The 22,759-nt window shown below is 36.6% G+C and overlaps 1 protein-coding gene across 2 annotated transcripts in view; it reads right to left on the reverse strand.

Annotated features, from left to right (window-relative positions):
- Ance-3 (angiotensin-converting enzyme Ance-3) overlaps positions 1-22,201 on the reverse strand; it is a 511,373-nt gene extending 489,172 nt beyond the window's left edge. The window contains exons 1-7 of one of the 2 annotated variants that reach the window (XM_073967517.1): positions 21,844-22,201; positions 15,508-15,771; positions 14,722-15,438; positions 3,080-3,238; positions 2,776-3,016; positions 2,118-2,702; positions 1,810-2,053 (exon numbers count right to left, since the gene is read on the reverse strand). In XM_073967517.1, coding sequence (XP_073823618.1) covers positions 1,810-2,053; positions 2,118-2,702; positions 2,776-3,016; positions 3,080-3,238; positions 14,722-15,438; positions 15,508-15,753 — 2,192 coding nt within the window. In that variant the 5' untranslated portion in view covers positions 15,754-15,771; positions 21,844-22,201. Of the gene's footprint in view, positions 1-1,809; positions 2,054-2,117; positions 2,703-2,775; positions 3,017-3,079; positions 3,239-14,721; positions 15,439-15,507; positions 15,772-21,014; positions 21,737-21,843 lie in introns of those variants that run through there. The other variant, XM_073967520.1, reaches the window with a different exon arrangement.
- Between the last annotated feature and the right edge of the window lie 558 nt (positions 22,202-22,759).

Consider the following 22,759-nt stretch of genomic DNA (forward strand, 5'->3'; position numbering starts at 1 on the left):
AGACTTCCTAAGAGTCTTCTTAGCATAGAAGGTAGGCCGGGCGATTTGAAAACCTTTATGGACCCTTCGCGTTTCTGATTCCTGAGATTGAACTGAGCAAAAAAGTCCACTTGACCATATGTCTACGGTGACGTTTGACGTTTGACGTTTTTTTTTTTTTTTTTGATATTTTGGCATATAACAGCCAAACCATTGAGATTTGTGATCCAACACACAGACCAATATTGTAGCCAACACAATAATTAAAATCTCTCTCGAGCATCGCAAAAGTATTGGAATGCTCCTTCAGGCAGTTTTGGCCTTGAGACTTCGAAAATTTGTCGGCAAATATCGATAAATGACACTGTGCTACAAAAGTTGACCAGAAAAATATTCAAGCGTTCTATTACAAAACTCTATCGTGTTGAGGTCCATGGACAACGAAAATACCTTTGGTTCGTTTGGGTCACTTCGTTTTATTGTTTTATAACGGTAAAAGTAGTGAAAATCTGGGTTTCTTACATTTTCAAATTTAAACGGGTATATCCTCTTTTTTCACAAAGGATTTCTATTGATCCTTCTTCCTTTTAAAGGTGTGAATTATAACTTTCTAATAAGCTAATTTTAAATAGGGTAACAAATGACTAGTGGTTGAAGTGTAAAAAACCGGACCAAAAAAACGGGAAAATTATTTTCCTCGTGCGCTAGTCTGCTTAGAAGATACCACACAGTATAATTATTTATTTTCACAAAAAAAGAAATTAAATCAGCTTTCGAACAAGGGAAAAGTTAATGAAATCGATTGAAAAATAAGGGAGCTACGCAATTTTTTCTGTTTTAAATTTTTGGTTTTTTATGCAAATCCGCCTCTCCGCCCGTCTGTGGTAATCACTCTAGACAAAAAATTGAGATAGGACGCGGAAATTTTGGAAATATAGGTTGTTTGTGTGGGGTCAAGTTCGAAGATGGACTGTATCGGTCTTCGTTTTGGTATAGCCCCAAGTAACCATATCGCCCGATTTGAGATATTTTGACGTTTTTTGCTAAATTTTGTGGACGCATCAGGTAAGATTTGACATTTAAGGTTCGTAGAGGCCAATAAACTTATCCAACAAAAATTGGGAACATAAGTCCATGTTTTCGTATAGCCCCCATATAACGGTACCACCCGTTTTAAGACATTTTGACGTTTTTGCTACATTTGTTGGTGAATGAGCTAACATTTGGCACTGGGTTCTCCATGATCAAGAAAATCCTCGACAAAAAATGATTGGCAAGGGTCCACGTTTTGTTATAGCAACTTTTGTAGCACAGTGTCATTTGTCGATATTTGTCGAAAAATTTGCGCAGTCTCAAGGCCAAAACTTCCTAAAGTAGCATTCCAATAATTTTGCGATGTATTAGCGAGTTCTTAATTATTGTTGGCTACATTTTTGGTCTTTGTGTTGGATAGCAAATCTCAATGGTTTGGCTGTTATATGCCAAACTATCCAAAAATGTCAATAAAACAACTTCAAGTCAAAATCGGGAGACATATGGTATGTAGGACTTTTTGCTCAGTTCAATCCCAGGAATCAGAAACGCGAAGGGCCCATTAAGGTTTTTTCCTTCCACACAAATCGCCCCTGCCTAATAGAAGGTCTAAAGATATTCTTAACATAGAAGACCTTCAAAATGTCTTCTTAACATTAAAGACTTATATAGAAAGAAGACTATAGATGTTCTCCTTCTTTCAGAAGACCTATAAAATCTTGCTTTCCTATAGAAGACCTTTTAAAGGACCCTTTAACTTCCTAATGTATAAAATCTTGGCCATCGCCAACAACTCACCTCAAATTCCAGTAATGGCAATTCATCATGTGCTTGTTGGCATTGCCGCTGAAAACATCATAACGCCAATTGTCCAAGGCCAAGGCGTATGGCATAAAGGCCACCTTATCAATGGCCATGGTAAAGAGGTAATTAATGTCATAACTGCTCTCATCCACAGATCTTTGGAGGAGACCCAGAGTTTGAAAATGGCGTGGAGAGCTCACCGATAAACCAATGGCATCACCTACCGCTTGGTGGAAGGCTGGTGGAAAATTTAAAAGGTATTTCATTTATTTATTCCTCAAAAATTTCCAAAAAATGCTTACCCGGATTAGCTCCATTGCGAAAAACTTTCGGCAAGTGGCGATATTGCAAAAAATACTGGATATGAGCCATTTCATGATGAACACTTATCAAACTCTTCTGATTTATGTCGGTGCATAGCTTAACTCGAAAATCGTGGCGATTACAGAAATCCCAAGCGGATGGTTCACACAAAACTCTACGATTAAGTGGCTGTTCTATCAGGGAATTCTGATAGAATTCCGGACCCACAGCAGACATATTGATGGAAGTGAAAAATTCCTCAGCCAATTGGAACATTAGTTGTGGAGTATAGCCTTGCTCTATCATTCTCGGTGTTATATCAATCAACTTCTTTCCTGGGTAGGGTATTACAATATCCAAAATATTTGACCATGATTGGCCAAACATGTTGCCTAAAATATGCGAAGGTATGGGGGCAATACGATTAACTCTCTCGGGCCCATAATATTCTCGTAGGCGACGACGAACATAGGCATGCAGGGCTTCATAGAGGGGGCGAATTTGTTCCCAAACATTATCCACATCCTGACGGAAGTTGTTCGACTCATAGGCCAAATACCAATATTCACCACCATTTGTGACATCTGAAAGAAACGTTTCATGTTAATACTCTCTCTCTTTATTCTTCCCTCTCTATTTCACTCATTTGTTACTTACTATTCACATGTCCAACCTCATTCATCACATCCACCAGTTGTTCATAGCCATCACGCATTTCCCGACCCGCCTTACGATGATATTCCACCCAGGTGTGTTGCAACTCATCCCAGTCGCGTGATTTGGACATAATTTCCTTGAGATCCGGTATATAACGTAAATTACACAAAAATGGTTGCTGATAGGCACAGATAGTGGCTCCATTGTAGATGTAAAGCATTTCATTGATGAGGCGATTGTACTGTAAATTGAGGGATTCGAAATTAATTTCCACTTTTTATTTTGTTAGTATTTTTGGTCTTACCCTATCCAAAGACTCCAGCGGCAAGGCATTGGGTCCAACCTCCGACTGCAACATCAGCTGACGATATAGACGACGATCAAAAATTAACTCCTTATTTATTTGACGAGATTGCAGCGCCACCAATCGTTGAAATTCCACATAACGTTGTTGGGCATTGAGCTGAAAAACAAAAATTAATTAAAAATTTATATTTCAAGTTGGAAATTTAATGACAAAATAATTGAAATAGTTTCAATGTTAAAAGACCTGTTGAAGTTATTCTATGTTAAGAAGACTGGTTGAATGTATTCTATGTTAAGAAATATCTTTAAAGGTCTTCTATATTAAAAACACATTCTGAAGGTCCTCTAGGTCAAAAAGACTTGGTCAAGGTCTTCTAGATTAAATAGACATTTTAATGGTCTTCTATTTAAAAAATACGTATTGAAGGTCTTCCAGGTTAGGAAGACCTGTTAAAAGTCTTCTAGGTTAAGAAGACCTTTTGAAGATCTTCTATGTTAAAGGTCTTGTATATTATGAAGTTCTTTTGAGGTGTTCCATGGCAAGTAGACCTTATGGAGGGATTCTATTGTAAGAAGGCCTTTAGAAGGTCTTCTATGGTAAGATGTCCTTTTGAAGGTCGTCTATTATAATAAGACCTTTCGTAGGTGTTCTATGGTAAGAAGACCTTTTGAAGGTCTTCTATGATAAAAAGACCTTTCGAAGGTCTTCTGTGTTAAAAAGAACTTTAAAAGGTCTGCTATGAAGGACTTCTATGGTAAGAAGACCTACCGAAGGTCTTCTATGATAAGAAGACTTTCGTAGGTCTTCTATGGTAAGAAGACTTATTGAAGGTCTTTTACGGTAAGAAGACCTTTTGAAGGATTTCTATGGTAAAAGGCCTTTTGGAGGTCTTCTATGGTGAGACGATTTTTTGAAGGTTTTCTATTAGAAGAAGACCATTGGAAGGTCTTCTATGGTATGAAGACTTTTTGAAGGTCTTCTGTGTTAAGAAGAACTTTTAAGGGCCTACTATGGTAAAAATACCTTTTGAAGGACTCCTATGGTAAGAAGACCTTCCGAAGGTCTTCTATGAAAAGAAGACTTTCGTAGGTCTTCTATGGTAAGAATACCTATTGAAGGTCTTCAATGGTGAGAAGATCTTCTATGGGAAGAAGACCTTTTAAAGGTATTCTATTGTAAGAAGACCTTGTAAATGTTTTCTATGGTAAGAAGACATTTTGAAGGTCTTCTATGGTAAGATGACCTTTTGAAGGGTTTCTGTGGTAAGAAGGCCTTTTGGAGGTCTTCTATGGTGAGAAGATGTTTTGTAGGTCTTTTATGCGAAGAAGACCTTTGGAAGGTCTTCTATTGTATGAAGACCTCTTGAAGATCATCTATGGTAAGAAGACCTTTTGAAGGTCGCCAATGGTGAGAAGATCTTCTATGGGAAGAAGACCTTTCAAAGGTCTTCTATGATAAGAAGACCTTTCAAAGGTCTTCTATGGTAAAAATACCTTTTGAAGGACTTCTATGGTAAGAAGAGCTTCCGAAGGTCTTCTATGAAAAGAAGACTTTCGTAGGTCTTTTATGGTAAGATGACCTTTTGAAGGATTTCTATGGTAAGAAAGCCTTTTGAAGGTCTTCTATGAGAAGAAGACCTTTGGAAAGTCTTCTATGGTATGAAGACCTCTTGAAGATCATCTATGGTAAGAAGACCTTTTGAAGGTCGCCAATGGTGAGAAGATCTTCTATGGGAAGAAGACCTTTTAAATGTATTCTATTGTAAGAAGACCTTGTAAATGTTTTCTATGGTAAGAAGACATTTTGAAGGTCTTCTATGGTAAGATGACCTTTTGAAGGGTTTCTGTGGTAAGAAGGCCTTTTGGAGGTCTTTTGAAGATCTTCTATGGGAAGATTACCTTTGGAAGGTCTTCTATGGTATGAAGACCTCTTGAAGATCATCTATTGTAAGAAGACCTTTTGAAGGTCTCCAATGGTGAGAAGATCTTCTATGGGAAGAAGACCTTTGGAGGTCTTCTGTGTTAAGAAGAAGTGTTCCATGGTAGGTAGACGGTATTCTATGCCATTCTCCGGATTTTTGAAGGTATTCTATGCCTGGATGTATGAAAAACCATAACAAATGTGGGTGCGTTCAGGTTGTCCAATTCACATTCACCACACTCAAGCTTCAATAGATATCGGGAGTGGTGGCATCGCAACTTTTGCTCTCAGGACGTCTATAGGACGAACACTCTCCCCAGTGAGTCATTGTATTCGTCATCAGAATATGATACTCCCTGGCACTCGCCACACATTGCACTTAACACCGATCGTTGCTGTTCCAATCCCTGAAAATGAATTATTTTTGCAATTTTATTGCAATGAACTCCGAGTTAATATCGGTGGACTTCAAAAGTCGGAAGAATATCATGGTCGCCTGCGGTGCAGGAAACTAAAGCCAGGGTCACATTAGGCAAATATTTGCTCTAGCGACCGGCAGTGTGCGCTTACTGAGAGCAAATGAGCGTAAATAATGCATTGAAATTTATGCTCAATTCCTCTCAGTAAACACACACTCCCTGTGGCTGGAGCAAATATTTGCCTAGTGTGACCCTAGCTTAAGCTGTAAAGTACTGATAAAAGATTGCACCAGAAGTCTATTTTACCATACTGTTCAGTACAAACCTATCTCTATATAGCCTGGCTCTAATGACTCGTACATGGAATTTATGGGGATTTGAAACTACCGAGGTAGAGTGCTGAACGTATACATCCCTCCGATAAATAGTTGTATTCCAATTATAGGCCCAACAATAGCCCGCCTCGAGAATTTCATATTAACCGACTAATCTTAGGCCACAACTAATGCACTTCATGGGTTGTGGCATTATGTCCTAATAAATCTAATGACATTGGAGTATATTGCTGGATGGGCAGATTGATTGATTGATTGATGACCAAACAACGTCAATGAGGACGCCCTATCAGAGTTAGCGGAGAGTGTTCCTGTTCGCCAGACACAACCATCGTGTCATCCTGTCTTGCAAATAACATCATCTTGGGTCAGTTCATCTCCCTACAATTGTCCGACCCACTTGATCACCTCTGAACACCACACTTTCATCAATACAGGAAAACTAATTATTCTTCTTTTAGAGAGTTTACCAATCATCACCTCAGTAAAGTGACCAACCCTTCTTATGTTCGAATTGCAGAAAGCGTTGGACCCTGAAGGAATCTCCAGTGTAATGCTGAAACAAGTGGATGAGTCTAAAAGTTGTCAAACCATCGCTAGCCACCCACATCGTGCCTGAATCGTGAATTTTGGGCAACGATTAAGTCACTCTTGAACCCTGGGAAGAAGGAAAATATAAACTAAATTACGTTTGACGACGATACGTTGACTGATCCGAAGAGGTGTGCATTGTATTTTAATCGACAATTTGTCGAGTTCTGCAGGAGTGACAGGGCAAATAGAAGAGATAGACGTCCTTTTCTTGCCGAGGAAAAACCGCCAACATTTACAATGGATAAAGCCAATTAGAAACGTTAAATCATCCAAAGTGTTGGGCCCTAACCAAGCTTCATGGTAATGCTGAAAGAACGGGACGATTATCTCACCAAAGTTCTGAAACTGTCGCCAGACACACACATCGCGCCGAAGTCTGGAAAACAGATAGGGTGGTGACGTTACTGGGTGCAGGCAAAGATGTCAGCAAAGGTGAATCGTACAACCCGATTTCGTTTTAGACGCCCGTGGCAAAAGACTTCTGAGATGGGTTTTACAAGCAAAACAGCACTACAATAGTTTGCACGCCACTTCCACACGTACCAGTCGGGACTCAACCAGAACAAGCCATGCTATAGGACAGTGCTGGTGGTGTTCAACTTTTCAAAAGGCGATTATACTGTCCAACACTCCACACTTTTTTAGGGATTACCCTTCGGCCATGTTTGAAGCGTTGGATAATCAACTACATGGGAATTCAGGAACATGTAGTCGAAACCTCGTAGAATGAAACAGGGAGTTCCCCAAGATGGGGTGATATCTACGGAACTGTTTAACCTTTACGTTTTGTATATTCCACCCCTCTACCTACTTACCGGCTGCATTAATGTTTTTACATATGCGGATGATTGTACGATCTTGTCGGATATCTACCCAATACCATTTGCGAAAGGCTGAGCTCCTATTTAACGGATCTTATGAAATTTTCCGCTGAAAATCTAAGTCGATGGTAACAGAATTCCAATCACTAACTACCCCAAGATTCTAAGGGTCAAATTCGATAGTAAGATCACGTCGTTCGCGCATGTCACAGCTATCCTTTATTTATCGCAGCTGAAGAAGGTCAGCAGTGGCAAAAATGAGCAGTTTTGGCTCAACTACATTCGGGATGATGCAGCCGTCTCAATTCCTATAGGGCAAGGATTGATAATACCGTACAAAAAATCTGTTCAGTGTGCCATATAGACCCGCACTACACACTGCACCTTTTCAACTCCTTGCCAAACCTATTACAAAGGCATATCACATGACGCTTCAACAACAACAACTGACGTGAACTATAACACCTGAATTGACCGTTTGTTTTGCTCTAAACTTTGCTACGGTTTTTTTTCTCAAGCTTTCACAAAGTTCAGGATGGTCTGTATAGTTTTTGTGGGAAAATCCTGACAAAAGGCCACAAGTTCTAAATAATCTCAAGGACTTTGCAAAAATGGGTAGAGCACCCTATAACTATCGAATGGGGTGACTGTTTCTAATAGGAAACCATGTAACGCGACAAAATGATCACGTACATAACACAACAACTACTACCAAGAAACCCCTTACAGTCATGGGTAAACAGCGCTTTGACATCACTGCACCATACATTGTCTCTACCTGACACTAGTGGTATACAGGCCACGCACTGGTAAATCAAACTCCAGTGTATTTTTCCAACCATCATAGTCAGTGCTTAGGGCGAATAATTCGCTTCATGCCTCGAGTCACTCATATATTTCAGAGTTGGTTGCTGATGACGAGCTGGCTACTGCAGGGAGTTAGCTACACGGGTTACAAAGGCATATCACATGACGCTTCAACAACAACAACTGACGTGAACTATAACACCTGAATTGACCGTTTGTTTTGCTCTAAACTTTGCTACGGTTTTTTTTCTCAAGCTTTCACAAAGTTCAGGATGGTCTGTATAGTTTTTGTGGGAAAATCCTGACAAAAGGCCACAAGTTCTAAATAATCTCAAGGACTTTGCAAAAATGGGTAGAGCACCCTATAACTATCGAATGGGGTGACTGTTTCTAATAGGAAACCATGTAACGCGACAAAATGATCACGTACATAACACAACAACTACTACCAAGAAACCCCTTACAGTCATGGGTAAACAGCGCTTTGACATCACTGCACCATACATTGTCTCTACCTGACACTAGTGGTATACAGGCCACGCACTGGTAAATCAAACTCCAGTGTATTTTTCCAACCATCATAGTCAGTGCTTAGGGCGAATAATTCGCTTCATGCCTCGAGTCACTCATATATTTCAGAGTTGGTTGCTGATGACGAGCTGGCTACTGCAGGGAGTTAGCTACACGGGTTGGAACTAAAGACTGTTCTAAATCCGCCAACGTACACCTTGGTGAACCGAGTTGGGAATACTTTTTGGAAGCTACCCATTAAGTTGTGGTAGTTGCTGCTACCTTCTTATTGTATCATGCCTATAGCTCTGTATTTCAATTTGAAATACATGTATTTTGTTTTTGTATTATTGTACGCACACGCAACACGCAGAGCTATAGGTTTGGCCCTAAAGGTCTTCTATATTAAAAACACATTTTGAAGGTATTCTAGGTCAAGAAAACCTGTTTCAAGGTCTTCCAGATTAAAAAGACATTTTAATGGTCTTCTATTTAAAAAAAAAAAGTGTTGAAGGTCTTCTAGGTTATGAAGACCTGTTAAAAGTTTTTCAGGTTAAGAAGAACTTTTGAAGATCTTCCATGTTAAAGGTCTTCTATGTTATGAAGTCCTTTTGATTGTATTCTATGTTAATAAGACCTTTAGAAGGTCGTCCATGACAAGTAGGCCTTATGAAGGTATTCTATGGTAAGAAGACCTTTAAAAGGTCGTCTATGGTAAGAAGACCTTTTGAAGGTCTTCTATGGTAAGAAGACCTTAAGAAGGTCTTCTATGGTAAGATGTCCTTTTGAAGGTCTTCTGTGCTAAGAAGATCTTTTGAAGGTCGTCCATTATAATAAGACCTTTCGTAGGTCTTCTATGGTAAGAAGACCTTTTGAAAGTCTTCTATGGTAAGAAGACTTTCCATAGGTCTTCTATGGTAAGAAGACTTTTAGAAAAATTTTTATGTTAACAAGACTTTTTAAGGGTCTTCTATATTATAAAGTCCTTTTGATTGTATTCTATGTTAATAAGACCTTTAGAAGGTCTTCCATGGCAAGTAGACCATAAGAAGGTATTCTATGGTAAGAAGACCTTAAGAAGGTCTTCTATGGTAAGAAGACCTTACGAAGGTCTTCTATGGTAAGATGTCCTTTTGAAGGTCTTCTGTGCTAAGAAGATCTTTTGAATGTCGCCTATTATAATAAGACTTTTGGTAGGACTTCTATGGTAAGAAGACCTTTAGAAGGTCTTCTTTGGTAAGAAGACCTTTAGAAGGTCTTCTATGGTAAGAAGACCTTAAGAAGGTCTTCTATGGTAATATGTCCTTTTGAAGGTCTTCTGTGCTAAGAAGATCTTTCGCAGGTTTTCTATGGTAAGAAGACCTTTTGAGGGTCTTCTATGGTAAGAAGACCTTAAGAAGGTCTTCTATGGTAAGATGTCCTTTTGAAGGTCTTCTGTGCTAAGAAGATCTTTTGAAGGTCGTCTATTATAATAAGACCTTTCGTAGGTCTTCTATAGTAAGAAGACCTTTCGCAGGTCTTCTATAGTAAGAAGACGTTTTGAAGGTCTTCTATGGTAAGATGTCTTTTTGAAGGTCTTCTGTGCTAAGAAGATCTTTTGAAGGTCGTCTATTATAATAAGACCTTTCGTAGGTCTTCTATGGACAGTAGGTCTTCTATGGTAAGATGTCCTTTTGAAGGTCTTCTGTGCTAAGAAGATCTTTTGAAGGTCGTCTATTATAATAAGACCTTTCGTAGGTCTTCTAACGTAAGAATACATTTTGAAGGTCTTCTATGGTAAGAAGACCTTTAGAAGGTCTTCTATGGTAAGAAGACCTTAAGAAGGTCTTCTATGGTAAGACGTCCTTTTGAAGATCTTCTATGGTAAGACGTCCTTTTGAAGGTCTTCTGTGCTAAGAAGATCTTTTGAAGGTCGTCTATTATAATAAGACCTTTCGTAGAAGACCTTTTGAAGATCTTCTATGTTAAGAAGGCTTTTTAGTGGTCTTCAATATTATGAAATCCTTTTGAATGTATTCTATGTTAAGAAGACCTTTCGTAGGTCTTGCATGGTAAGAAGACCATCCGAAGGTATTCTATGGTAAGAAGAACTTTTGAAGGATTTTTATGGTAAGAAGACCTTTGGAAGGTTTTCTATGGTATGAAGACCTCTTGAAGGTCATCTATAGTAAGAAGACCTTTTGAAGGTCTCCTATGGTGAGAAGATCTTCTATGGGAAGAAGACCTTTGGACGTGTTCAGTGTTAAGAAGTCTTTCTCTCTTAAGAAGTAATTTTTCTGAGAAAATCACTTGCAGGTGTTCCACGGTAGGAAGATGGTCCGTGCTATTCTCCGGATTTTTGAAGGTATTCTTTGCCATTCTCCGGATTTTTTCGGTCCGTGTTTGGATGGACGAAAAACCATAACAAATGTGTATGAGCTCGGGTTGTCCACTTCACATTCAGCACAGTCAAGCTTCGCTGAGATTCAATAGATATCGGGAGTGGTGGCATCTCAACGGTTGCTCTCAACTCGTCTATAGGACAAACACTCTCCCCAGTAAGTCATTATATTCGTCATCAGAATACGATACTCCCTGGCACTCGCCACACATTGCACTTAACACCGATCGCAATGGACTCCGAGTTAATATCGATGGACTTCAAGAGTCGGAAAAATATCATGGTCGCCTGCGGTGCAAGAAACTTAAGGCCTCGACACATAAGAAGCATGGCATTCTTGCTGAAGTCATATCTGATAAAAGACTAAAGACAAAGTTCGACCTAATAAAAAGATTTCAGAATCACATTTGAATTAGGTCGAACTGGGTCTTTAGTCATTTACTAGATATGACTTAAGCAAGAATGTCATTCTTCTTATCTGTCGATGCCTTAAGCTCTTCTTACAGCTCACATCGTTGTGATGGTTACATCGTACTGATGAAAGATTGCACCAGAAGTCTATTGCACCATACTGTTCAGCACAAACATATCTCTATATAGCCTGGCTCTAAATACTCGTACATGGAATTTATGGGGGTGTGGAACTAACCAGGTACAGTTACTTAAGGTATACATCCCTCCCATAAATAGTTGTACTCCAACTCGTAGTCCCAACAGTAGACCGCTTCGAGAATTTCATAATAACCGACTAATCTTAAGCCACAACTAATGCACTACATGAATTGTGGCATTATATCCTAATAAATGTAATGACATTGGGGTATATCGCTGGATGGGCAGATTGATTGATTGATGACCAAGCAACGTCAATGAGGACACCCTAAAGAACTATAACACCTGAATTAACCGTAGGATTTGCTCTAAACTTTGCTACGTTATACTTTTTTCCAAACTTTCACAAAGTTCAGGATGGTCTGTATAGTTTTTGTGGGAGAATCCAAACAGAAGGCCACAAGTTCCAAAAAATCTCAAGAACTTTGCAAAAATGATACAGCACCCTATAACTATCGAATGGGGTGACTGTTTCTAAAAGGAAACCTCTAAACAATGAAAGACCTCTAGTCGGGTCTTCTATGCACACATAAGACCTCCAGGATCTTCTTCATAACAGGAAATTTCCTACAGGTTTCTTCTAAACAATAGAATTATTCTCGAGATGTCGACTCTTATTGCCCAATAGAAGACTTTCAGAGGGTATATAAAATAGAAGACCTTCTCATGTTATTGTTTACAAGAACCGCATGAAAATTTTATGTACAATAAAATACCTCCAAATGGCTATCCCATACAACATAAAACCACCAGAGGTATATTTTATACGATATAAGAACTCCGTACGGATCCTCTAAACAATACGCCTATTGAATGATATGCAATGGAAGACCATCATAGGGGTCTTCTATCCACGATATTCTCCAGATGGGTCTTCTGTGCAAAACAGGACCACCAGAAAGGATCTTCTGTGCAACAAAATACTTCTTCAGAGGTGACTTCCATGCAACAGGAGATCTCCATAGCGTGTTCTACACAATAGAAGTGTTCCAAAGGTTCTCCTGTAGTGGAGTTCTGTAACTGATATCGTTAGAACTTAACGACTACTACATTCTGGCCGCTATATTACCGAAAATTTTTGTTAATTACCGAAATTAAAATTTTATTTGCCCGATTTTTGTCGGTAACACAAAAATGCGTTAGAGAATCGCATTGCAGAGGGGTTTTGTAAACAATAGAAGATCTCTCATTTTTATTAACGGCTTTTGCATATTCTAATCGCAATCCTCAGGTATAAATTCCGCTTGCAACTTAGCACTAACTAGCTGGTGCATACCAATGTCGCCTCCTGTCTAAACCGGCATAGCTGAAAACCCATCGTAGCTAAGGCTTCGTCCTCTTCGAAACTACTGTTGTCATCTACACCATCTCCGTATTCACACTCATATCTCAGTGTTCGCATTAAGGTAAACAAAAACAAATAATAACCATATTCGATTAATGGTAGGGTTAATCAAAACAGGGTGTAACAGTTGACTGAATGCCTCACTGTCTGTGAATTTCACATTCATGATGAGTGTTTGAGATGAGTAATAAATAATTTATAATTAATTATAGATTAGAAGAAGGAAATAGAACGTATTCATTATCACGGTAAATGTTCGCTATGAAATCCAATACTTGACTAAAATGTATTTGAATTTCAATTTGTCTTTATGATTCATTTGCGTGCTGGCGGCAAATAGCAAATTCCCCTTAAAAGCGTTTTACAATTTTCACATAAAAGCAAAAAACAAAAAATATAAAAAACATTTAGTAAAAGTCTCATGTAACATGTTGAGATTCTTGGTGATTTTTCTGAATTCTCAGGTCTCAAGGTTAGGTTTAATCAAAGGGTTGTTGTGTACTGCTGGTTGCTGGGGGACTACCTATTGTTGACAAGAATTTGAGGTTTTTTATTTAAATGGTATTCCAATGTCAAGATATTATAGAGGTTTTAAAGAGAATCGCGTGCTGAGCAAGACACTTATATTGCATTCTGACCTTGGTGAAAATTGTCATCATGAAAATGAGAGACGAGAGTATAACAAATTTGGAGACAAAATACATGTTTACAGATCCATATTGGAGAAGAGATATTTCTATTGACATACCTGTTGTTATCGAACAGTTTTTCTATAGGAAAACATGTTATCGAAAAATTGTTATCGAACAACTTTGGATTTTTAAAGAATATTTCTCAAAGCCCACCAGAAACTTGGATTTTTTAAGGCATCGTTTTTCAAAGGCTAAAAGAAACGTGGATTTAAAAAAAAAATAGACCAACAGAAACGTGGATTTTTTAAAGAATATTTTTCTAAACCCCCACGCAACGTGTTTTTTTAGTAATATTTTTTCAAAAAGCCACAGAAACGTGAATTTTTTAAGGAATATTTTTTTATGACTGACAGAAACGTCGATATTTTAAAGAATAGTTTTTAAAAAACCCACAAGAAAAGTTGTTATCGAACAACTTTTCTATAGGAAAATTTGGTATCGAACAATTTTTCTATAGGAAAAATTGTTATCGAACAACTTTTCTATGGGAAAAGTTGTTATCGAACAACTTTTCTACCGTAAAAATTGTTATCGAACAATTTTTCTATAGGAAAAGTTGTTATCGAACAACTTTTCTATGGGAAAAGTTGTTATCGAACTACTTTTCTACGGTAAAAATTGTTATCGAACAACTTTTCTATGGGGAAAGTTGTTATCGAACAACTTTTCTATGGGAAAAGTTGTTATCGAACAACTTTTCTATGGGAAAAGTTGTTATCGAACAACTTTTCTATGGGAAAAGTTGTTATCGAACAACTTTTCTATGGGAAAATTTGTTATCGAACAACTTTTCTATAGGAATGGTTGTTATCGAACATCTTTTCTATAGGAAAAGTTGTTATCAAACACCTTTTCTATAGGAATAGTTGTTATCGATAATCTTTTCTATAGGAAAAGTTGTTATCGATCATCTTTTCTTTAGGAAAAGTTGTTATCGAACATCTTTTCTATAGCAAAAGTTGTTATCGAGCAACTTTTCTATAGGAAAATTGTTTATCCAACAACTTTTTTATAGGAAAATTGTTTATCGAACAACTTTTTTGCATTTTCTATAGGAAAATTTGTTATCGAACAACTCTATTATAAGAATTGTTGTTATCGAATAAATTTTATTTAATAAAAGTAATTATCGAACACTTTCTGATAGGAAAAGTTGTTATCGAATATCTTTTCTATAGAAACATAAAATTCCTTATTTACTTACCGCTTCGGTCTGAGTAAATTCATTGACATTTGTTTCGAAATTCCATTGGGCCGCCACATTTGCCGTGCACTCCTGTGAGCCCTGCTGATCCGTTTCTACTAAAAGATTTCGTAATTTTTCCAATTCGATTTGATAACGACGATCATCTTGAAAACGTTGACGCTGGTCGTAGAATTGTTGATTTAAATTGAAGCGATCCTGATTAGGATTATAGGGATTTTGAAAACGATTAGCATCCTCAGGATAACGATTGTTTGGATTGTTAGGATTATAAGTTGTTACAGGTGGATTAAAGGGGCTCGGAGATGAAGGATTATAATTCTGGGGAGTTGTTGGATTGTAGTTGGACGGTGTGGAAGGATTGTAATTAGCTGGAGTTGAGGGATTATTGTAGATAATAGGAGGCTGAGGAGTAACACCATCATTTCCGTTATTGTTGTTGGCATAATTGTAACGATTATTGTATTGTTGTTGTGGCAGCTGCTGTTGTTGTTGCTGTTGATTTGCCAAATTTAAGGCATTCTGCCCATAACGATCATTATAGGTTTGATGATTTAGCGGATTGGTATCATAATTACGGTTACCATAACGATCATTTAACAGAGACTGTGTATTGTAAACATTCTTATCACTGAAGGGCGAATCGGAGGGGAATGTAAAATTTGAACGATAATTATTGAAACCATAGCGCATTCTTTCGTCATAGGTTTGACCATTCTGCAAGGCAAAAAAGATTTTTGTTAGTTTGCAATAAAAAATGAAAATTTGTTTTAATATTTTACTTACCCTAAAATCATCTGAGCCATCATCATTGTTGCCATCTTCAGCATAGGGTGGTCCAAACCTTTGATCCCGATCTAAATCTCCCAAAGCCTGGGCCGGTGTAGTTGACACTGTGTAACCGTTGTAATAAATTTCTGGCCTTGGTGTGGGTAGTGGTGGCAATTCTAGCTGGGCATGTGCCTTACTCCACACTGGACTATAGAGGGTCCATATGACACATAGCAGGGTTCTTAAATGTTTGTGGAACATTTTTTTCGACTAAGTTATCTAGAATGTAAGAGGAAATATATAAATATTTTTGTCGATTGGAAGAATATTTTTTCAACGACTATCAGAATCTTGGATTTTTTAAAGAATATTTTTTTCAAAGACTATCAGAAACGTACGGCACATATAGCCTTGTTGAAATGTTGTAAACATTCTTAAGAAGAAAGTATTTTTCCGTTCAAAAAAATGTTTGACCCAATAACTCTCTTTAATATTCTCTCTTTTCTCAAACTTCTTTCATATTTTATTTATCCAAGAAGCAACGAAAAACAATCAAATCCTTTGTTAGTTGTCGAAAATGTTTTGTTTACATTTTCAAAGTAGCTGTGAAATTGACATGTTTATTTAACCAACTATGAAGGTTATAACTGCATCGACAATTGATGGTTGACTGTAGTAAACAATCGGAGAGACAGTCAAGCGGCCACTTATTCACTTAAACACTGAGTTGTGAGATTTTTTTATGGGCTTTTTGTGAAGTTTATGGGAATAGTTTGTTTTCGGTTTGTTGTGATTTTATGGCTTTTTTCATAGTTGAGATTTTTTTCTTCGGTGGGGAGGGGAAAGGGAAAAGCTATGTAAATTTAAAAGATTATAAAAACGAAAATTTTTTAAATAAATGCTCTGTTCCAGAACCTGCAAGAATCTACTATTTTTTACAACGATAACAATTTTTCCTTTATGTTATCGAAAAAAAAAAATAGTAAAAATTAGTAGATTCTTGAAGTACTGGAACAGACCAAAAGTTTTAATAAAATGTTTGTATAAATATAATGCCTGTTCCAGAACCTGCAAGAATACATAATTTTTTACTACGATAACAACTTTTTTCCTTTATGTTATCGAAAAAATAGTAAAAATGTGTAGATTCTTGCAGTTCTTGAACACACCAACAGTTGAACGACAATGTTCTTGTGAACATTTTGAATAATTTTCACCTCCAAATTCGATATTATTCAAGAGAGGGCTGAATCCCCCTTTCACCGCAAAAATGTCAAGTCTTCCAAAAGGAAAATTGGAAGCTAAAGTATTAGGTAGATGAGATCAGCAGATCAGCACTTCGATAACATTAAATCATCAAATCTTTTGTGTGTTCCCCTACACAAAAGCTTGTAAAACTTTTCAGATTTGTAAAGGAAAAAGTGGTAAAACTGGAAAAAATAGTAGATTTTTAGATGTTCTGGTATCTCCCTTACAAAAGTTTAAAATTTTTGCTTAAGTGCAGTTTAAGGTCTGTTCTGTAGTCCTGTTTACAGCAATATTATGTTTTTTCATGGGCAAGCCCATGCTTTCCGGCACAATGGTCCAAAAGCTCTAAATCCTACGACGACCAACCGAAATGACTGGTGGTCGCGACATCTATTGAAAGGAATGACTCCCCAACTAAAATCTGCTTCCAAAATGGACAATGTCGATCCATCTCTTCAGTTACTTCCTCCGCAACACTTCTGCGCTTTAATCCAGATCAAATTTATTATCAAAACGTGAGCATTTATTCGGAACGATCAACTACGTTAAAATAAATACCCAACAAGTTTTCCTTCAAAAAGGGCCGCAGAGTTCTGAAAATCTCTAAATATGTAAATAATTTTTGGGAAAAAGGATTTGGTAGCCAGTATTCGGCAGAGCTTACTCATACTTTTTAACTTGTTTATACCCTCCACCATATGGAGGGTATAATTAAATTTGTCATTCCGTTTGTAACACATCGAAATATTCGTCATACATAGCCCCCATAGAACGGTACCTCCCGATTTTCGGTATTTTGAAGGTTGTGGCCACAATAATCCACCGAAATGGCTGAAATTTGGTACTTAGTCTTGGTTGGGGGTATAAAACTTTCCCCCAGAAATTTGCCGGTATAGGTCCACGCCTTCACATAGCCCCCATAGAACGGTACCTCCCGATTTTCGATATTTCAAAGGTTGTGGCCACAATAATCCACCGAAATGTCTGAAATTTGGTACTTAGCCTTCGTTGGGAGTATAAAACATTCCCCCAGAAATTTGTCGGTTAAGGTCCACGCCTTCATATAGCCCGCATGGAAGGGTACCTGCCGATTTTCGGTATTTTAAAGGTATAAAACATTCCACCAGAAATTTGTCGGTACAGGTCCATGTCTTAATATAGCCTCCATAGAGCGATACCTCCCGAATGTGGTTATTGTGAAAATTAGCCAAATTTTTTACCGAAATTGCTGAAATTTGGAATTTTGTCTTCTTCATACACGAAGGGAAATTGTTCCATTTTTCTTCAATACAAATCGTGGTGGAGGGTATAACAAGTTCGGTCCGGCCGTTCTTACTTGTTTAACAAGGCATTACAAAATAATGGGTTGCCATTGCACGCTTGTGATAACCTTTGGATGCTTTGATAATATTTCATGCATGCTTTGATAATATTCACTTGAAGGAACCATGCTTCTGATAAGCTTTAAAAATATTCTTTGAACACGCTTCGGATAGTCTTTAAAAATATTGCTTGAATGATACCACGCTTCTGATAGTCTTTAAAAATATTCAATTGAAGGAACCACGCTTCTGATAGTCTTTACAAATATTCTTTGAGGGGAACCGCGCTTGTAATATTATTTAAAAATATTCGGATAGTCTTTAAAAGTATTATTAGAACTATACCACGCTTCTAATAGTCTTTGAAAATATGCTATGAACGGAACCACTCTTCGAAACCACGCTTCTGATAGTCTTTAAAAACATTCACTTGATGGATAATCTTTAAAAATATTCACATAAGACACCACGCTTCAGATAGTCCTTAAAAATATTCATTTGCGCGGAACCACGCTCCTGATAGACTTTAAAAAGGTCTTTGAAGGGATCCACCCTTTCGATAGTCTTTAAAAATATTCGCATAAGACACCACGCTTCAGATAGTCCTTAAAAATATTCTTTTGCGCGGAACCACGCTCCTGATAGACTTTAAAAAAGTCTTTGAAGGGATCCACCCTTTCGCTAGTCTTTAAAAATATTCACTTGAAGGAACCACGCTTCGAATAGAAGGTCGAAAAAATATTCTTTTAAAGGAACCACGCTTCGGATAGAAGGTCAAAAAATATTCTTTTAAATGAACCAGATAGTCAGAAAAATATTATTTGAACGAACCACGCTTCGAATAGAAGGTCGAAAAAAATATTCTTTTAAAGGAACCACGCTTCGGATAGAAGGTCAAAAAATATTCTTTTAAAGGAACCAGATAGTCAGACAAATATTCTTTGAAGGGAACCACGCTTCTAATAGTCTTTAAAAATATTCTCTAATAGGAACCACGCTTCTGATAGTCTTTGAAAATATTCTTTAAATGGAACCGCGCTTCTGATAGTTTTTACAAATATTCACTTGAAGGAACCATGCTTCTGATTGTCTTCTAAAAATATTCTTTAAAAGGAACTACGCTTCGGGTAGCCTTTACAAATATTCCCATAAAGGAACAACACTTCGGATAGTCGAACAAATAATTCTTCCGAGGATCGAAAAAATAAATTCTTTCAAAGGAACCAGTATTGTGATCGTTAGAAAAACTATTCTTTAAAAAGAACCACGCTGAAAAAAATTTTCTTCAGAGGGTCGTAGAAAATGTACTTTAAAATGAACCGCGCTGGTCAAAGAAAATATTCCTTAGAGGGTTGTAAAAAATATTCCTTAAAAGAAATCACGTTTCTAAAATTTGAAAAAAAAAAAAGTAATCTTAACAAAGAACCACGCTTATGATGGCCGAAGAAAATATTCCTCAGAGAGTCGAAGAAAATATTCTTTAAATGGAACCACGCTGAAGATGGCCAAAGAAAATATTCTTTAAAAGGAACCACGCTGAAGATGGCCAAAGAAAATATTCTTTAAAAGGAACCACGCTGAAGATGGCCAAAGAAAATATTCTTTAAAAGGAACCACGCTGAATATGGCCAAAGAAAATATTCTTTAAAAGGAACCACGCTGTAGATGGCCAAAGAAAATATTCTTTAGAAGAAACCACGCTTGAGATGGTCAAAGAATATATTCTTTAAAACGAACCACGCTGAAGATGGCCAAAGAATATATTCCTATAATGGAACCAACCTTGCAATAGACGAATAAAATATTCCTCAGGCGGTCGAAGAAAATATTCTTTAAGAAGAAACACGCCTGTGATAGTCTTTTCAAAATATTCTTTGGAAGGAACCACTCTTGTGCTCTACAAGGACATATGCTTCTGATAGTCGAATAAGATATTCCTCAGAGGATCGAAGAAAACATTTTTTTAAAGGCACCACGATTCTGATAGTCGAAGGAAATATTACTCATAAGTTGAAGAAAATATTTTTTTTAATTTAATATTCCTCAAAGGGTTTAAGCCATGGTACAATTACAATTGATAGTCGAAGGAAAAATTGTAAAAGGAAAAACGCTTGAGATATTCCAAGAAAAATTCTTTTAATAGGAAGCAAGCTTGATATAGGCGAAGAAAATATTTTTAAAAGGAACCCGCTTAGTATGCTCGAAGAAAATATTCTTTTAAAGGAAACACGCTTGTGATTGTCGAACAAATATTCCTCAGAAGTTCACAGAAAATATTCTTTTAAAGGAAACACGCTTGTGATTGTCGAACAAATATTCCTCAGAAGTTCACAGAAAATATTCTTTTAAAGGAACCACGCTTGTGATAATCAAAGCAAATATTCCTCAGAGGTCCAAAGAAAATATTCTTTTAAAGAAACAGTCGAACAAAAAAATTGTAAAAGGAAACACGCTTGAGATATTCCAAGAAAATTTCTTTTAATAGGAAACACGCTTGAGATTGTCGAAGAAAATATTTTTAAAAGGAACCCGCTTAATATGCTCGAAGAAAATATTATTTTAAAGGAACCACGCTTGTGATAGTCTAACAAATATTCCTCAGAAGTTCACAGAAAATATTCTTTTAAAGGAACCACGCTGGTGATAGTAGAAGCACATATTTCTCAGAGGTTCAAAGAAAATATTCTTTTAAAGGAACCACGCTTGTGATAGTCTTTTCTTCGACTATCACAAGCGTAACCCTCAGCGGTTCAAAGAAAATAGTCTTTTAAAGGAAACACGCATGTGATAGTCCTCAGAGGTTCAAAGAAAATATTCTTTAGAAGAAACCACGCTTGAGATGATCGAAGAAAATATTTAAAGGAGCCACGCTTGTAAAAGTCTTTGGAAATATTCTTTAAAGAACCATGATTGTAATAGTCTTTGGATAATATTCTTTAAAAGGATCCATACTTGTGATAGTCGAAGAACATATACTTTACAGAAATCAATGCTTCTGTTAGCCGCAGAAAACATTCCGGAGCAAGTCGGAGAAAATATTATTTAAAAGGAACTACGCTTGAGATCTTCGGACAAAATATTATTTAGGAGGAGCAAAGCTTGTAATAGTCTTTGGAAAATATTCTTGTGATTGTGGATGAAAATATATTTTATAACAAACCACGATTCTGGTAATAGAACAAACTACTCCTTAGAAGGAACCACGCTTGTAATAGTCGAACAAAATATATTTTATAAGGAACCATGATTCTGATAATAGAACCAAATATTTCTTAAAAGGAACGTCGCTTCGGATAGTCCTAGGATAATGTACTTTTAAAGGAACCACTCTTCTGATAGTCAATAAAATATTCATTAAAAGAAACACCACTCTAGTCGTTCATTTATGGAACTGTTCTGCTTGTTTGCTGTAAGTAATCCTCTTAAAAGCTCTTAGATACATCAATTATTTTAGGAAGTTATTTGGTATTAATAGCCTTCAAAATAGTTTTTTTGGGAATCAGAAGGCACGTTACGCCATAAATATGTTGTCGTGGAGTTAATTCTGCATTAAATATTCAAATTAATATTTTTTGAATAGAAATTGTGGTTAATTTTATATTTCAATTTAATTTTTTGTTTTTTTGTATTAGTTATTGAGAAATTTTATATCATAGATTTTAGGATCACATTCACTAAAAAATAATAAATATTTTTAATTTAATTTTGTAAAAATATTTTTAATTTATATTTTTTAAGCAAATTTTTTTTTATTAAAATGAATATAAAAATAAAAACATACACTACTTTATTCAATAATAATTGTTGTTACTATTTTTTCAAGTTCAAGTTTATTTATTCTTCAACTGAGTGGAACACAAGTCTCACGATTTCCACTAACTTGCAACCGCGAAAAAAGTAAACACAACAAGACAAAAAACGCAACGATAAATTGTATTATAACCGAAGGCTATCCTTGATATCCTCACGAGATTGTATCCGCCCGAAATCAAAACCGTAACCCGTGTTGTGACACGTCTAAAACGCTACTAGTCGTAACTTGTGATTTTTTCTATAAAGAATTGAAACATTGCTATCATTGTTGGTTTCGTTGACGCCGGTGTCTGTGTGCTAGAAGTAATGAAAAGTGAAAAATAAAAGCAACAATAACGAAAACAAAAACAAAAGTGAAAAATACAAAATTCACACAAAAGCAGAAAAAAACAAAAAATTCAAATTTGTAACGTCTGAAAACTATCTACATGCGGCGGGCGCTGGTGGAAAACAATGGAATTGTGTTAAGACGCTGCTGGGGGGAAACAGCAACAGATGAGCATATGAACAAACAAACGAACCCGCAGTTTATAATTCACATATAGAGACGACAATACAAAATTAACAATTAGTGATTTAACTTCGTTCGAAGTCATTCTAGTGTAAGACAGGTAAGGTGAAAAAGCTTTATTAGAGAAACACACAACATATTGGTGCATGTGGGTAATGGGGTGGGGTGAAAGACCTAATTTGCCTTTTGATAGTCTTTGGAAAATATTCTTTAAAAGGAACCACGCCTGTGATAGTCTTTGGAAAATATTCTATAAAAGGAACCACGCCTGTGATAGTCTTTGGAAAATATTCTTTAAAAGGAACCACACCTGTGATAGACTTTGGAAAATATTCTATAAAAGGAACCACGCCTGTGATAGTCTTTGGAAAAT

This window comes from Musca autumnalis, unplaced genomic scaffold, assembly GCF_047663935.1.
Source record: "Musca autumnalis isolate F117 unplaced genomic scaffold, ASM4766393v1 scaffold_2, whole genome shotgun sequence".
Lineage (NCBI taxonomy): Eukaryota > Metazoa > Arthropoda > Insecta > Diptera > Muscidae > Musca > Musca autumnalis.